The sequence below is a fragment of the Alosa sapidissima genome, chromosome 21 (assembly GCF_018492685.1).
Source record: "Alosa sapidissima isolate fAloSap1 chromosome 21, fAloSap1.pri, whole genome shotgun sequence".
Lineage (NCBI taxonomy): Eukaryota > Metazoa > Chordata > Actinopteri > Clupeiformes > Clupeidae > Alosa > Alosa sapidissima.
Genome location: NC_055977.1, coordinates 8,845,311 through 8,863,504, shown reverse-complemented (window position 1 = coordinate 8,863,504; position 18,194 = coordinate 8,845,311). Strand labels below are relative to the sequence as shown.

General features: G+C 45.1%; 1 protein-coding gene across 6 annotated transcripts; it reads left to right on the top strand.

Annotated features, from left to right (window-relative positions):
* The first annotated feature begins 1,934 nt into the window (after positions 1-1,934).
* Positions 1,935-17,699, top strand: cnot3b (CCR4-NOT transcription complex, subunit 3b). 6 transcript variants are annotated; one of them, XM_042077732.1, is made up of 18 exons: positions 1,935-2,043; positions 3,368-3,430; positions 3,961-4,037; positions 4,864-4,938; positions 5,322-5,411; positions 5,762-5,890; positions 6,195-6,290; positions 7,123-7,342; positions 7,626-7,762; positions 9,083-9,139; positions 9,487-10,399; positions 11,992-12,097; positions 12,719-12,845; positions 13,061-13,151; positions 13,327-13,552; positions 14,465-14,597; positions 15,032-15,157; positions 15,953-17,699. In XM_042077732.1, the coding sequence occupies exons 2-18, from the start codon at positions 3,406-3,408 to the stop codon at positions 16,049-16,051; spliced, it is 2,727 nt and encodes a 908-aa protein (XP_041933666.1). In that variant the 5' UTR covers positions 1,935-2,043; positions 3,368-3,405; the 3' UTR covers positions 16,052-17,699. The 6 variants fall into 6 exon arrangements, with proteins under 6 accessions (XP_041933666.1, XP_041933670.1, XP_041933668.1 ...); XM_042077736.1 differs by having other exon boundaries at positions 1,986-2,143; positions 3,961-4,028; positions 13,327-13,525; XM_042077734.1 differs by having other exon boundaries at positions 1,986-2,143; positions 3,961-4,028.
* Positions 17,700-18,194: the final 495 nt, after the last annotated feature.

The window sequence follows — 18,194 nt, the reverse complement described above, 5'->3', positions numbered from 1 at the left end:
CAGTGTTTGTGTGATTTCCTTTTTAAATGGAGACTGTAGTTCACATTATGAGACCCCCCACCCCCCACCCCTACCAGATTGTAGAAGAATGTGTTAAATCAAAGTCGTTAGTCTAAATTCAGACATCTGTCACAAGATTGGAAACCAAAGTGAATACGGCTCGTGAAGTTTTATTCTGGACAGATCTCTGGCATGGGCCCTCAAGTTTGTTTGTTTCTTTCCCCACTCACGTGACATGACAACTTGGCTGCTGTTACTGTAAGTTAACAGTCAAGTCCAGTTAACGGTCTGGTCCAGGTAACTGCAGAAATCATCTTGTCAGCCTCCATAGTCATAACAGAGAGGATCTGATTTGACCGGGGGGTATTCCAAGTACGTGGTTTAGTGACAAACCTGAGTTAACTCAGAGTAAGGGGTAAACCTCTTAATAGAAGAGCTGTATGGCTTCATTCTCCTCACAAAACAATGCCATAGGGCTCTTGTAGTAGAAAGTTTACCACTTACTGAGTTAACTTACCCAGGTTTGTTACTAAACCACGTACTTGGAATACCCCCCTGACTGATCTCTGTTTCTGTTTTGTCTTTTCTCTGCGAGCACTCGGCATAAGAAGTCCACCACCACAGCCCTCCTTTTTTCCAGTGAAAAACAAAACACACTTGTGGAAATAATTTCACTTCAATATAACAAAGACAAAATGACGCGAGGGGGCACCTGAAAGGACCTAGTGTTTTGTGTATGGTCACATCACTGCAGTTAGAGTGAATGGGCATTTTGAAGGTCTATGCATGAGGGGAGTGGTTAGCTAGAACTCTAGCTGTCATGTATATACGCCTGAATACTTGGTTCTTATATATCTACATTTGTTATTACTTTCTATGTATGTGTTTATTTTTCTTGGAAAAAGATTGATTTGCTGTTGAACATTGTAAAAGCAACTAATGTCAAGATGGTAGTGTCATTTTTCGAATGGCTTTTTTCATTGCAAATTCTACAGAGATGTGATACACATTTCACTTTTCTCAAGAATAAATAAGTAAATCTACAAGAAGTACAGATAAGCTCCAGTCATTCAGAATCCGCCAAGTGTGTTTGCATTAATGCTGGGAAATACTGTAATTGGCAGCAAGTTGTTAGCGTATTATTCCTACGTTATGATAGTACAATCACAGATATTGCTTATTAATGATATATCTGATAATATACAGTTTAAGGGACTATGATGTGTATATCTCTTCTTGAAACATCACTGCTCTGTAATCATTTTGTGAAATTGACAGACCCCTAGACTCCCTTCTAGAATGAGAAGACCTACAAACTCTTGCCCATGTAATACCATTTAAAAATACAAATCCCCAGCTTTTCAACCATTCAATATGTTTAAAAAGTTCTTGAATATGTCTCATAGGCATACACATCACACACACCACATACAATAGCTTATGGATTGCCTGCCTATTTTACCACAGCATCACCTTTGACTTTGAACCATTTGATCCATTGACAGAACCATTGAAAGCATGTTAGTAAAAGTAGTTCATGACTTCAACAATTGTGGGCTGAGAGGCAAGGTGGTCAGATAAGGATGAGTGATATGCTCTGGTTATATTCACATTATTAGGCTGTTATGCGTAAGTGCTTCAATTTTACTGCACAAAATGTGTGACCTGTGCCCATCCCTTTTAGTTGTGTGGAACCCCATGAGACTGGCCTGTTATGCTGAGTTGCTCTTTTTGTTTGAATTTGTATATATTTATATACTCTAATTTACTTACGACCACGTTGGAAGATTTACACACCAAAACATGACCAAAAGCTCCCGGTTTCCCTTTCACCTTTCAAAGTGAACCAACCACTATGCGAACTCCACGGAAGCTGTCAACCTGGGCCCTCAGACAGACGGACTGTGTCCTCCAGTGAATGTTAAAACATTTCCCTGAACGTCCAATCGGAATTTAGTGAGGCGGGCCTACCGACCATCAGCGCTGCCGCGGAGGAGGTGTTCCTGGTAGCCATCTTGGATACACGGAGTGATTGTTTGGCAAGTAGGTATATAGAAAATAAAGAAATACCTTCAAAGGCAGGCCCATTCATATCGGAGCAAGAGGTGCAATAGAGAAAAGAGAAGAGCCCGTGACCAGCCAGGTAAAAGGATCACTTCCCGAGGGAACTGCGTTGGATACACGCGCCTGCAAATTCCCTGTTCCTACTCAGTGTGGACCGCAGGCAGGCAGCCGGTCGCCTTTTATTTGTAGTGATAGCGGGCTACGAGACACTACATAAAAGTGTAAAATATCCTGCGTTCATTAATCTTATAGAAGAACGTAGCATTCTTGTTATTTCATGGCTTGGATTCACACATAACAATTCTGGAATGATTTGGCAATTTGTCATCTCAGCTTGCTGGTTCACGCTTTATACGACCATAATAATTGTTCTTTAACGTCATTGAAGTATTGTTAACATGCCTATTTCAGGTAATGTGATACACATGTAGCTTACTGTTCGTATTATGTCAGACACGTTAGCAAAATAACTTACAGGGGACTTTAGTCACAATGTTTGTGACAGTTCAACACTTCTGCCAGGCAGTGTGGGCTGCCTGTTTGTTACACTCACCCTGAAACCTGTACTTCTTTCATTTGGGGTTTTAAATTCCATTGTTAGAAAAAACAGATTATAGCAGCGTACTTAGTAGCCCAGTCGCTAGGGAAGCAGTGGTTATATTCCAGTTGCCCTTGTTCAACAGATGCTCCGGTATCTCTCAGCCTCCAGACCTTGTGGAGTAGTATGGGCATCGGGGCATTCCAGTATGACGTGGTTTTGGACAGGAATCTATTTTATTTATTCTGAAGTATTTAACTAAAGCAATTGTTGATGAGATTCATATTCAGAAACTTTTCTCCTCCTCAACTGGGGTTACAGATCCAGGATATTTAAAAACTTTTTACTGGTGAAAATGTTCCATTGAGAAATTTGACACTTGGGAAGATTGGCATTTTGTTTGTGACAGGGTTTTCTGACTAGTTGGCCCACAGAAGTAATCTCCAAAAGCAATCAGGAATTGTGTTTCACTGGAAGTGCCATTAAACGTTACAGCCCTATTGCCTAATTCATTTGAAAGCTATGTTTGTGGCATCTCTTTTGTGACGTGCACTTCATGTTGTACCTTTTGAACATGATTCATGTTTTACTACAGAGCACTGTATAGGACTAAATTCTGATGTTCTGTTTAAAATAGCAAACATGATCAGAGCAGAGACAGTTTTATAGCATGTGGTCACACTGGGTCATTAAGTGAAAATATTGTATGTGTTAGCAAAGTCATGCACCTATGCAATCTCAGTAATCTCAACACCTTTCCCGTAGACGAGAAGGCATGAAGACAGCATCTTAGTACAGAAGCCATGGCGGACAAGAGAAAACTTCAAGGTAAAAAAAAGGTTTCCATGATCTCCAAAGTCTACTGCTGAATAACATGGGAGGACTAGGAGGCATAAAATCATTGCACCCTTACCCTTACTCATAGCCTCCCACACATAGGTCTGTTCTGTATTAACATCTTTGAAAGCACTAGATCCTAAAATAACTGTACTGTAAATGTTGTGTTTTGTATAGTGTTCAGACCCCATTTAATCCAGTAGGCCTGGTATAGTCATGCGTCTGTGTCCCGCGCACAGGACGTGTGACGAGAATTGCGTCATCCATGTGGCATGCGGGGGGTGTCGTGTGCTTCCCAACAATTGTGACCGGCCGCGCGTCAATAACGCACGTCTTCAATGCACGCACATGTGCACAGAGGAGCATATCATCTCCTCAAGAAGTCCCTGTACTGGTCAGCCCACACCAGAGTGGATTGGGAGGTGCCAGCGATGGCTTCTTAGGTGCTTCAGTAACAACGTATGCATTTTTCTCTCTCTCTCTCTCTCCTTTCTTTGCTTTTTCGACTGGTTGTCCTTCAGGTGAAATAGATCGATGTCTGAAAAAAGTGGCGGAAGGAGTGGAGCAGTTTGAAGACATCTGGCAGAAGGTCTTTTTGGTTGTTTGTTTAATACATTAACTGACAAAAACACTACCTTTACATCTGTACAAGTATTTGATTGAGTTCCACATTAATGCAGGAATATATAGGGGATAATTATCCAACCAATCATAACACCCCTTCAAATAACAACAACCTTGAATATGCGGTAAATGGGAGGTAGACCGCTGGGGGAGGGATGATTTGGACCGGTCATTTGATTTAAAGGAAAACTCTTGTTTCTTAAAGTCATCGAGTACTGTCGGCATGATTTTAAAGATGCTCCCAGAGTGTAGCACTGTAGTTGCCTGGCTGCAGCAACTCGAGCTAGGTAGCACCGATCTTTTCCTACCTACAGTACTCAGTGACCTTTGGGAAACAGAGATCTATGTGAAACATTGCTGGAGTTTTCCTTTAATGTAGACTTGGAGAGTGCAATACACTGCATATTTTGTGGACCACTGAAATGTATGTTGAACTCAAAACAATTGCGCTGAAGTAGACTGCATTGCAGTTATGTGGCCGTCGCTTTTATTGTGACATTACTCTGTATTTATGCAAATTGCTCACCCACAGATTTTTTCACCTTCTTGAAAATGACATTTATAGATGGAGAGTTTTGCTTGGACAGGGACAGCGTACTCATATTCATAGAAAACATGTGAAAGTTGTATTCAGTGTACTCACTCCATTTTTAGGCTTTATAAACAAAACACGGGGAGGTTGATTAAATAAACTTGAAGTACTTGTGGCAGTCAGATGTTCATTACATTTCATTCATTAATTAAAACATGTGGACTAGTGAGTGGTGGACACTAACTTTCTCTTTTTTTTCCCCCAACAGCTTCACAATGCAGCTAACGCAAATCAGAAAGAGAAATATGAAGCTGACCTCAAGAAGGAGATCAAGAAGTTACAGGTGAGAGGTGTTGATATATGAGTCAGATATGGCTTCTCCTGTCTTTCAAGTTCACAGAGGTCAGTGAACTCCAAGGTTTATGATCGTTTGGGTTACCATGAAAACCAACTGCTACCCAAGCTGTGTGTGTATATGAGTATGACTGGCCAGCGTGCTTGAATGCTTAGGGCATGTTTCCACGGAATGGAGTTGTACGAGCAGGTCTCGTCACTTCACCTCTCTCTCTCTCTCTCTCTCTCTCTCTCTCTCTCTCTCTCTCTCTCTCTCTCTCTCTCTCTCTCTCTCTCTCTCTCTCTCTCTCTCTCTCTCTCTCTCTCTCTCTCTCTCTCTCTCTCTCTCTCTCGTGTTTACTTTCCTTTTCCTCTTTTGTCCTGGTTCTGCAGAGGCTCCGTGACCAGATTAAAACCTGGGTGGCCTCCAACGAGATCAAAGACAAACGGCAGCTAGTGGAGAACCGCAAGCTCATTGAAACGGTAAATACACACACATACACCCACACACATACACAAACATACAATCTCTCTCTCTCTTCTCTCCTCTCTCTCTCTCTCTCTCTGTCCATCTCATTGTCTGTCTGTCTGTCTGTTCATCTATACTAGGCATCACTAGCAGTGATTATACCTGTTACCAAAAGTTTACTTAATACATTTTCAAATGTTGAGCTTATGTGACAATGGTGATAATGTTCTCTGTTAAGCAGAGAGAGATATGATTTGAGATATGAGATATGATGAATTGCATGAGTAAATACTAATGTGGCAGTTTAAATAACTAAACAGCCACTTTGCCAACTGCACTCTTATGGGCTGTGTCTCCTCCTCAGCAAATGGAGCGCTTTAAGATAGTGGAGCGGGAGACCAAGACCAAGGCGTACTCCAAAGAAGGCTTAGGTCTGGCGCTGAAGGTGGACCCTGCCCAGAAGGAGAAGGAGGAAGTAGGCCAGTGGCTTACGGTGAGTGTTTGGACCGTCCTACCCGCTCCTCTGAACTGGAGTTTAGTGTAATCTTGACTCAAAGAAAGACCTCTCTGTCTTGTCTTGTGTGATGGGAAAAGAAAGGTGTCGCTCCGACTTGGAGAAGATGTAATCAGTAATGAAGTGAGAAGGGAAGTTGTCAAGTGGTCATTTGCTTTGATTTCCATATATTGCTTGCACTGGGTGTGTGCAGGGTGAAGTGGTGTCTTAATGATGTGCGCTGATGAATAATACCCCCACCCCACCCGCTTCACCTTTGGCTTGCCTCCCTTTGGTTCCACAGAACACAATAGACACTTTGAATATGCAAGTGGACCAGTTTGAGAGCGAGGTGGAGTCGCTCTCTGTCCAGACACGCAAGAAGAAAGGAGACAAAGAGGTACAGACCCACATCACCACCACCACTGTATTCTCTCTCTCTCTCTCTCTCTCTCTCTCTCTGTCTGTCTTGCTCTCCTTTCTTTTAAATTTTTTAAGGGCCTGCCTTTCCTGTTCTCTCTCATGCCATGCGAAGCAGGATGCCACAGCAGCAGTAACAAGCTTATTTTCAGTTTCCCGGATTCCAAAACTTTTACCATCTAACGGCTGTGCACACTGCACTCGTGGGACGTAATGCTGGGAAGTTTGTGTGCTGTGATGTGACAAGTCCTCTACCAGAGGTTCAGACGCTGTCGCATTGAGGGCCCCAACGTGGAAACCGATGCCACAAAGGAGCCATTATGGCAGAGACGGCATCTTGATTCAATTAGAAATGCAGATTGCTTCAAAAATCTAGGGAGCTCTTGCAAAACATAACTAGCAAATAATAAAAACTCCCAAACGTGCAACAATTATGCTTTGGTAAACAGATATTAGAATGATATGACAAAAATATTTTACACCTCATCATAAGTCTTAAGTGTTACATTACGGATGTCAGCCACGGAAACAGTCTGCATAGTGAAATCCATGCATTCAGGTGGCAATAATGCACATGCATGGACTCCCTGTGTGATCTAACATCAATGAAAGCTCTTGATTGGTAAACATAGAGATGTGTTGGGATAGGACACACTGTAAAGGTTGTCGTTTATCTTTTTTTTATCTCCACCTGACACTATGTATCTATCTGTCTCTGTCTCTGTCTCTCTCTCCCTCTCTCCCTCTCTCTCTCTCTCTCTGTGTCTCCATCTCTCCCTCTCCCTCTCACCGTGTCCCCCCCTAACATGCAGAAACAGGAGCGGATAGACGAACTGAAGCGGATGATCGAGAGGCATCGCCACCACATTCTCATGTTGGAGACCATCCTGCGCATGCTGGACAATGACTCCATACAGGTGGACTCCATCCGCAAGATCAAGGATGACGTGGACTACTACCTGGACTCCTGTCAGGACCCCGACTTTGAGGAGAACGAGTTCCTCTACGACGACTTGGACCTGGAGGAAATCCGTAAGTGTGTGTGTGTGTGCGTGTGTGAGTGTGAGTGTGTTAGAGTGCTTATGTAGATGGTTGGCTTTGCTGTAAGTTTGAAAATGTGTGCTTTAATCATAATTGCGCTTTCATGACACTTTTTTTCTATCTGTCTGTCTTTCCCTTTCTATCTTTCTATCTTTCTTTCTTTTTCTTTATTTGTTTCTTTGTTTCTTTCTTTCTCTCTCTCCCTCTCTCTCTCTCTCTCTCTTCCTCTCTCTCTCTCCCTCTCTCTCTCTCCCTCTCTCTTGTCCGTCCACAGCCCAGACTCTGGTGGCCACTTCTCCCCCGGGCAACTCCACCATGGATGATGAGCTGTTCCAGCAGCACTCCAGCAGCACGCCCACCACCTCCACCTCCTCCTCGCCCACGCCTCCCTCACCCGCCACCTGCGTCATGGTGGGCACTCACTCTCTGTGTGTGTGTCTGCATGAGTGTGTGCCTGTGTGTGCATGAGTTTGCATGAGTGTGCCTGAGTGTATGTGTCTGTGTGCGGAAATGTAAATGTAAAATGTGTGTGCGTGTGCGTGTGTGTGCATGAGTGTCTGAGTGTGTGTGTCTGTGTGTGTCTGAGTGCGTGTGTGTGTGTCCATGTCTGCATGAGTGTGTCTGAGTCTGTGCACGCGTGTCTGTGCACGTGTGTCTGTCTGTGTGTGTGTCTGATTGAGTGTGTGTGTGTGTGTGTGCACGCCAGCATGTGTGCGTGTGTGTGTCTGTGCACGTGTGTCTGTCTGTGTGTGTGTCTGATTGAGTGTGTGTGTGTGTGTGTGTGCACGCCAGCATGTGTGCGTGTGTGTGTCTGTGTAAGCGTGTCTGTCTGTGTGTGTGTCTGAGTGTGCATGTGTCTCAGTGTGTGTGTGTGTGTTTGTGTGCAAACGGATGTGCACTTATCTTGAGTGTGTGTGTGTGTGTGTGTGTGTGTGTGTGTGTATACATGCATGGTTCTGTCTATGTATGTGTGTTGTCCTTGTATGTTGTGTGCTTGTGTGATAATGCTTGTCTTTGTGTATTAGTATGTGTGTGTGAGCGAGAGAGAGAGAGACAGAAAGAGTCGGTTTGTGTGTGATTTAGTCATTGAGTGCAGGTCACAGATTTGTAGCTGACTGCTTTGAAATGAAAACCTTGGTTAGAACTGTGCTTCTCTAGTCTACAGTTTGATTGCGTATGCATGGGCTGAGATGAGTGCAGTGAATGATTCAGTCTGGCAGAAGAGCATTTAGCCTCTGCCCCTTAAGAATACTGTACCACTGAATAGAGTGTAACAAGACCTGAAAGGTAAACATCATGAATATCATGAAAAAATGAAAGCAGAATGAGCTTGAGCTGTGAGCGTCTGGTGTGTGGTAAGCGTTCTGTGCACCGTGCATGGCTGCCGTGCATCACCCAGGTGGGTGCTACATGTTCCTGGTGGTTAGTGAGTTTCCCCCCATCACTGTAAATCACTTTGGATGCTTTGAAAAGCAATGTGTTGTTGTTGATGTTGTTGTACTGTGTATGTGTATGCAGGTGTGTGTCCAAAAGAGTGGATGATTTAAAGAGATGTGTGAGTCGATTAGAGCGCGTGTTGGTTATGAATATGCATGTGTGAAAAACAGGACAAGACGTGTGCTATGATTGTGTGCACACGTGTCCCAAGTTGGTGGCCTGTGGCAACTCGTGGCCTATGGTTTAGTGAGATTTGTTTTTCTTCATTTTCTCCGTTCTGTCTGTTTCTGACAGGAGAACTCTGAGGATGACAAGAAACGCGGCCGCTCCACAGACAGCGAGGTCAGCCAGGTAAGCACCCCGCCTCCAGCTCTTGGCCAGCGCCTGGCCACTCAGCAATGACACCGCGCTGAATCCTCCAGTCCCTGTCCCTGAGAATCCATTTATTGTTCACGGAGGAAAATGTGTTGAATATTTCAGCACAATGTGGTGTCATTTTAAAGACCGTTTTGATGTACAGTACGTCATTCAAGTCTTTTTTAATTTTATTTGTTTTTTTTTTTAAACAAATAAAAGCTTCTGGCTGGCAGGTAGAGTGTTGACAGTAAAACATTGTTTTCAAGACAGGATGTTTATGTAATTTGCTTCCCATTCACTCAAGTCTTCCCACTCTCTCTATCGATTCTGGTCATTTTCAGTCACCGGTGAAGAACGGGAACCCTTCATTGTCTTCCTCTTCCTCCTCCTCCTCTTCCTCTTCCTCCTCCTCCTCCTGCTCATCTTCGTCGTCGTCTGCGTCCTTGGGGACTTCCTCGTCCTCCTCCTCGATGGTCTCCATGGCAACCATCACCGCCGCCGTCAGCGGCAGCGGCGGCGGCGCGGTTTCCGGGAGCGGAGTCCCGGCAGGAGGCCTCCCCGTCTCGGGCAGCTACAGCTCCGCCACGCAGGGGCACGTGCAGTACCAGCAGGCGGCCAAGAGTGCCGCCGCTGCTGCCGCCGCCGCTGCTGCTGCTGCTGCTGCTGCTGCTGCCGCTGTCTCCACGACGACCTCCCCCGCCACCGCCGCAGTCACTAGCAACGCCTCCAGCCCCGGCGGCGGGTTGTTGCCCAGACCCTCTTCGTCCAGCTCCTCACCTCCCACCAGCAGCCATTCTCAAACGCCGCCCGCTGTGGTGCCTGGCATGGGCGGGTCATCTGGGTTTGGCACGGGCACGGGCCCCGTTCCAGGAAGCGGCGTTCTCGGCCACTCTGGGATGCCGGCGTCCCTCAGCAGCATGTCGGCGCTGTTGGCCGGCTCGGGCTCCACACCGGCCCCTTACGCCCAGGCGGCCGCCTCCAACGCCAACGCTATCGTCAACAGCCTGATCGCTAACGCTAGCGGCAGCCCCTTGGGGAGCGTGGTCGGGACGACGGTGACCTCCGTGTCCTCGGGCCTCCTGGGCATGGCCCCTACCTCCCTCAGCCTGGCCCCGGGCTCCACGAGCGGCGCTCAGGGGCCCCCCCTAGTGGCCCCCACCCCGCTGGCGGGAGGAGCGGCCCCTGGAGGGAACTCAGGAAGCTTGCCGGCGATCGCCAGGCCCCCTAGTGTCCAAAAGCAGAACGGCAGCACAAGTGAGTCATGGCACTCATGCACCCGGCACTCATGCACTTGCAGTTTCTGTTTTGATGCAGAAACACATGTTTTGTTTAGATACAGGGATGGGAATGACTGTACAATTAGGCTTCCTTACAACCCTTACTCCTATAGCCATATAATTACCAATAACACAATCATTCATAATAATGCATGTCTGACCAATTCGTTATATTTCATTATTATACGGCTCTTCACAATGCTAGCAGAACACTCCATTGACTTGAATGGGATTTCCCAACGTTCTACGGTAAAATAAATTCATGTAATTACCGCTGCAAACATATAATTACCGCTGTCAATGGCAACGGGTTTTGTGCTGCTGATCATATCACTCCGCAAGTATTCCGGTCACTTCTTGCATTGGAACTTCATTCAAAAGTGAAAGCAGACGGTTGATCAGCTGTGTTCTAAAGAATGTTTGATTCAAGTTCAGCGTGTGTTGCGAACTATTTGTTTCTCAGCAAAAGCCACGATGAAACAGTAACAAATAAGTGTAAATAGACATATCGTGGAGTTTATTTTTTCGTTTTGGCAAGTAGCCGTATAATGCATAATATAATATATAATACTTATGACCGCGCCGGTCATATAGGTTTAGTCAGATTTTTTTTTTTTTTTTTTTTTTTCCCCCCCTTTTTCGCATGTCCAAATTTCCTTCAAGGATTCCCGGGACACTGAAAGACCGGGGTACACGAAACTTGGTGGGCATGTAACCCCACATGGATAGCATGGAACCATCGTTTTTTTGGTTTTGATCTGTAGCCCCCCCGCTGTACTGGACCCCCCGAAAGGAGGGTAGGGCAGACACAGTTTTCTGTGAATATCTTGAGAACCGTAGGGCCTAGGATGACCAATTTTTTCCTCCAGGGGTCATGTTAACCCATTCCATGTGCACACATGTGCATAAACAGATACACACGCACACACATACATTCACAGTAATCATACGTATGACACATACTCACACAGTAGACACATGTACGCATGCATGCACATGCACAAACGCACATACCAGGTAAACACACAAGCACACACACACACACACACACACCCACACACATAAACATAAACGTGTACACACACACACAGAATTATGAACAGGCAAGATGGGGGTGGGGTTGTATAAAATGAATTTTACCTGTGAAATCTATGAACTAATCATGTTTTGGTACTTGTTGTCTAGCAGATACCAGTGAGAATTGAGTGTGGATAATGCAATTTAGTGAGACAGTTAGAATCATATAGGCCTTTCAGCGTGATTTATTTTTGTGGAAAAAATGTGCTGGACTGGGCGGCGGTCATATTTTGTACCGCTCTGCGGTACATCTAGTTTTCCCAATAATGACCGGCGTTCTATACATTATCCCTGACTTATGCCACTACTATTCCTATTGTGATGTGCTCTTTAAAACAGCAATTATTTTTCATAATTGAACACCTACGAAGTAGTTCCAGTTTTTTGTCCGCAGTAATAAAATACGTTTTTAGTTAATTTATTAAATGAGAAAAGAGAACGATGGTCTTAAAAGCAGAGACGGTTCACACCGTGCTCTCCTCTTTATTACAGGTTACAGTGCTGTGCTTGCTGAAAGCACATCAGATGTCGCCCTTAATAGTGTCAGCCAATCACAAAACAGCCAGTCAACGTCCTTGGGCTCCTCAACAACTCAGCCGTAAGTATAAGTATAAGTATATACTTTTTTGATCCTGTGAGGGAAATTTGGTCTCTGCATTTATCCCAATCGGTGAATTAGTGAAACACAAACAGCACACAGTGAACACACAGTGAGGTGAAGCACACACTAAACCCGGCGCAGTGAGCTGCCTGCTTCAACAGCGGCGCTCGGGGAGCAGTGAGGGGTTAGGTGCCTTGCTCAAGGGCACTTCAGCCGCGGCCCACTGGTCGGGGCTCGAACCGGCAACCCTCCACGGCTGCTCATGCTCATAAATGTCCTGTTATGTTCCAAATGGAATTTAGAAGTGTTGTGCAATTACTTTATTGTCAGTCTTAAACAGCTTATAGACCCTTTCAACTGCAGAAACAAACATGTGCATATTTCCGGTGGCACAGAAAACATTGAGCTAATGGTTATTTTCTTTGGACAAAGAGAAAGTTTTAAAGTTGGCATTTTGTAGAGCATTACGCTAAAGTCTGATTCATTTTCATTTCAAAATATCTGCTTTAGTTTTGAACGTGTCGACTGGAAACCCTCTGGGAACAGATTTCCACTTCTTAGACCTTCTAGAACTTCTAAAACTACATTACCCAGAATGCATCTCTTGTATCTTAACAGTAAGGATGTAGGGTCCAGCCTGTTCCCACCCAGCAGCCCCTCCCCATCATACAGCGAGGCCAAACCAGCAGGAGGCAGCCTTCTCAACGGCCCCCACTCTTACACACAGGTCATGGATGGCATTAAGGTACACACACACGTACACACACACATGTGTACACACACACATATACAGTGTGTATATATATATACACACACACACACACTTGGATTGGAATTTAAGCCAGTTTCAATTAAATTCTGGAATTTTGCACACACATGTGTACACACACACACACACACACACACACACAAACACACACACATACTCACACTTGCTGACTCTTTGTTTTGTCCTCACAGGAACCTCTGAGTTCTCTGAAGTCCATGGCTGAAAGGGCAGCTTTGGGGTCAGGCCTGGACGGAGAGATGGCTAGCTTGCACCTTACTGGGGGTACGTGTTCTCCCTATTCAAGCTAGCATATCCACATCCACACACACACACACACACACACACACACACACACACACACACACACATTTAAATGCACACACAACCCATTCACACATTCTCCTCATTGAAATACTATTTGGACCACCTGTGTCCATTTTCTTTTTGCCCATCTCAGACATGTTCCCCAGCTCTACGGCGCCCCCTGGTGCTCCCACAGCACCGCAGCTGTCGCACTCAGAGGTGAACATCCCCCCGTCGCTGGGCGTGTGCCCGCTGGGTCCTGTGCCCTTGTCCAAGGAGCAGGGGTACCAGCAGGCCATGCAGGAGTCGGCCTGGGGGCACATGCCCCACCCGTCTGACTCCGAGAGGATCAGGTGCCTAAAAGAGGGGCTGCCCTTGGGGTTTGTTGACCTAAGCAGGGTTCTGAGTGGGGGCTTTACAGTTTTCATACAATGTTGCAATACAGTACAAAGTAGGGGTTTGTCTTGGACTTTGTTACCTTTGTTTGAGAGTACAATACAATATTGTTTATATATACTGCCATTAGTGTGTGTGTGTGTGCGTGCGTGTGTGTGGTTTTTTTTCCGTTGTAAAAATGGTATCTGTGAGGGAGCTGAATGTGGGTCCTGGTGTCTCTGGGGACTGTTCTGTTTGGGTTCGTTGTCACAGAGATGAAGATGTGGGTTGATGGGGTAAAATGCGGGCTGCTGTGACAGTCAAACCATCAGAGAAATGCCCACTAATTTTGTCAACAAAGCACAGCACTGCTAGATTAATACAAAAAAAGAACTAGAACAATTCATTTCTGGTAATCTATTAAATTATTCCTACCGCAACAGTGGTCTGCTAGCATTATTAAAAGACACAAATCTCACACATCATCTGGCCAGTAATGGATTTCACATTTGAGTTTACCTGAGTAGTGAAGTGCAGGGGTTTTCAACTGATAGTGACCCAGGACCCACCATTTTGTCACAGGAAGCTTCGAGAGGGCCATCACTGAATAAAGGAAAATAGTGAATATCCTGGTTAACTGCATTGTTTAATGCTTGCAAATTTTTGCTGTTTGTTTTGTGTTTTAGAAAAAAATCTGTACATTTCATTGATTTATTATTGCTGTTATTATTATCCTCATTATTTTTTATTCCCCTTTGTAAATCACTTTGTTCAACCACAGGTTCTTTTAACCTGTGCTATAGAAATAGACTATGACTGGCCAGGAACCACTGAGCATTCACGGTCCACTTGTTGGACATCCCCGGTGTAGTGGAGTGCTTTAATGAGTCTCTCTGTGTGTGTGTTGTCCATTTCAGGCAGTACCTCATGAGGAACCCCTGTCCTACACTGCCTTTCCATCACCAGGTGCCCCCACCCCACTCGGACACCGTGGAGTTCTACCAGAGACTCTCCACAGAGACACTCTTCTTCATCTTCTACTACTTAGAGGTTTGTGGATTTACAGCTGCAACGCGTGCGTGCATGTTTTTTTTTGTATGTGTGCGATGTTTCATGACAGTTGCTGCATCCCAAATGGATATGTGAATTCATTTAATAACTTGACACACTGTATGGCTATAATAGGTGAACGATTCCCCTATTACAAGTTTGTTTACCATCAAATTGGCTTCGTTAAGGTTATTTTAAGTGCAAGTGAAAATCTTGCACAGTGTACCTTTAATGAACAACGTTCTGGTCCTTCGACCTTCCTCATTGCAAGACAAACAGTGTGTGGGAGTCTATAAGTTCCATAACTTGACGCTACAAGGAAGGAAAAAAACAAATACATTCACATGGCTTTGGAAACTTCCATGCCCATTTCTGTATTAATTGTTTTGTAGTGTGGGACAGTGTTGCCATTGTTTGTCTGTTTTTTGTTGCAGGGCACAAAAGCCCAGTATCTGGCGGCCAAGGCCCTTAAGAAGCAGTCTTGGAGGTTCCACACCAAGTACATGATGTGGTTCCAGCGACATGAGGAACCCAAGACCATCACGGATGAATTTGAGCAGGTGGGTCTAGACTTTACACTTACTTTACTTCATTTAACAGGCATCTTTATCTGAACTTCTGTATCTAAAGCAACTTAAAATTTCAATTTCAATTCAGTGTTAGTGTTGTATGATAATGCATGAATCCTATTTAGTGCCAATCCTATTAAAGTGAAGGTAAGATACATAAAATGTACATTTTAAGTTAAAAGGATAAAGTTCCTATGCACAGCCTTCCAGGTGCTGGTGAGGTGCAGTCGTCAATAAGATTTTAAAACGTGAAGGATCACCGCACACTGGTGGATTTTCTTTACTGGTTTTGCACTCTGAGTGAACCTGATGAAGCATTGGCGAAATGCGTCATTCACTGAAAAATAAACCAGCAAAGAAAATTCACCAGTGTGCGGTGATCCTTCACTTTTTAAAATCTTATGTACATTTTAAGTGTCCTAACTCAAAAAATGGTTGCACCGCCAGACACTGACGTAGGCCGCAAGGCCAAAACGTTTCTTACCCCTGCTGCTGAAAGTGGAAATAAATTAACAAAAAGAAACGATTTTGGAGTATGACCGTTTTTTGAGTTCATTGGATCACCCCCCTACTGAGAACAAACGGGAAAGCGTGGTGTCTTATCTCCCAATGAATTGAGTTATATAAAGGGAATAAGTGTCTTCACTCCCAACCAATTGAGTTGTAAGGGAATGGTTCCTCTCAGGTCCTCCTTCCTCTCTCACCTGTTTTGTTCCTTTTCTTAGGTGACTCCTCACTTTGATTTCCTCTCAGCATTCCCTCATCATTGTGTCCTTTCTCTTGCAGGGCACATATATTTATTTTGACTATGAAAAATGGGGCCAGAGGAAGAAGGAAGGGTTCACGTTCGAATACAGATACCTGGAAGACCGAGACCTGCAGTGATGAAGAGAGTGACAGAGAGAAAGAGAGAGAGAGAGAGACAGAGAGAGAGAGAGAAAGAAAAAGAGAGAAAGAGGTGAATAGTGGAATACTGGCAACATTCCTGGACAGAGTTCTATCTGCAGTGGGAGGTGGGGTCGGATGTGGAATAGGAAGTGGTCCCTGAGGCCCCTCCCCTTTCCCCATCATGCCCCACCTATTAGTTGTAATGCTTACCATCGATTTGCTGCCCTGCCTCCTCCTGTCCAGTCAGGCCAGATGATTGGTACAGAGCCTTTAACATCGTGGCCTTTATTGGTTGATAATAACCCCCACCCCCAACCCCCGCCCTCCCAAGTCACGTATTCAACAGCAAATAAGAACCAAAGACAATGGGTCCAACATTCTCTCCAGGGCTGCAGCTCTAACATATATACACACACACACACACACACACACACACACACACACACCAATGCTCTGCCAGCACACACACTAACTGACAGCGTATAACTGACCACCGAGCGAGGAACACCAGCTCTAATACTCACCTCGCCGTACAAATGCCCAGCACAGGGGTGGGTGGGTGCTTACACACACACACACACAAACCTGTGCACACTCATGCCTTCCAGAAACTCAGAGGTGAGCATCTTGCTGGGTGTTCTCTTTGGCGGCCCCTCTTTGTCAGTCTCATCGAAGTGGACATCAGGTGGAACTCAATCAGGTGTCAATAGAGCAGAGAGTGTACTTGCAGAAGCGTTGAGGTCTGTGGAGAGAATCTTGTCCCTGCCTAAATTGTAGGGAACAGAACCAACCCCACAGACTGCACAAGGGGCAGCTACGTGAGACAATGAACGAGGCCATTTTGATGTAACTTCAGTTCCATTTGATTTTGGTTGCACTTCTTATCCCCCACCCCCCACCCCCTGAATGTAGAGTCAACATTTCAACATTTCTCTTCTGCCATGAACGGCCTCAGACAGGGACCAGTGAGTACTGGAGAAGCAGCAACAGAGCATCAAAACGACAATAGGACAACAACAACAACAAAATACAGTCTCTCTTTGCCCTCGTTGCCCACATTTCAGCACAACAAATCAAGCACCAACAAGTTAACCGGAGGAAGGCGTCTCGTGCCTACTGCCTTAATGGCGCCCATTATGCCCCCCCCCCCCCCCCCCCCCTCACACACACACACACACACAACCCCCCACCCCCATGCAGAAGCCATTTCCAGCCCCACATGCTTTTAAAAACAACAAGCAGAACTCTCCGGAGTCTGGAGTGCCATGTGAATGTTTCGTCTTTTCAGCGGCGGGAGCGTAGACACTCGACTCGACAAAAAGACAAGTGAAGAAGCTGATGTTTCTCTCCTTTTTTTTTTATTATTATTATTATTTTCCCCGATCAGACGTGCGGTTTTCCTTTGGCTGCGGTCTGGTGTTGTTTTAATGTTGCGTTGCAAAAAGGGGCTCTCCTGAAATCCTTTCCCCCTGAACGCGCGTTGTACAGACTTTTCCGTTTCCCCAGCTATTTTGTCTGTGATTGTCTGGCCGTGTGATGCAGAAGACAGTCACAGTGGGAAGAGAAAAAAAAACACACAAAACTGAAAGTAAATGTCACGTAATAAAGGATTGTAAGATATTATTAAAATAACTACTTTTCAGAATGACACGTGTGGCTCCTGTGATTTCACAACATCTGCACTAGAGAGAGAAGACTGACAAAGCTTCAGTTAACAAGAGGGTAGACGGCCCGCTGGTGAAAATCAAGATTTTAACTTTGTTAACATATCCATACTGCATATTAGGTGCAAAATAAGCAGTCAAGGCCGTGCTGAGTATTTCCACCTTGGAACTGCAGTGATCCCATGTAGGTTTCAAAAGGGCAGCATCAAGCATTTTAGGTTTCTTATGTCCCAAACCTAAGGATGAGATGGTAAACCAAGGTCCTGACTCACTGTGGTCATTACAAATCCCATGGCCATTATCGCAAAGTGTAAGGGGTTCCCCGGTGTCCTGGCGAAATTCCCAACCTGGCTCATTCAATCTGGCCCCCTAATTATCCCCTACTGTAAGTGCTTCATTTATTTCCTTCCTCACTTTCTACCTTAAGCTGGTGTGTGGTGAGCGTTCTGGCACATAATGGCGGCCGTGCAGCACCC

Excerpts from the sequence above, each read along its gene's own strand:
- cnot3b (XM_042077732.1), top strand. The coding sequence starts at position 3,406 with ATGGCGGACAAGAGAAAACTTCAAG. Across the intron at positions 3,431-3,960 it reads GGACAAGAGAAAACTTCAAG|GTGAAATAGATCGATGTCTG; the intron begins GTAAAAAAAAGG and ends GTTGTCCTTCAG. Across the intron at positions 4,038-4,863 it reads TCTGGCAGAAGGTCTTTTTG|CTTCACAATGCAGCTAACGC; the intron begins GTTGTTTGTTTA and ends TTCCCCCAACAG.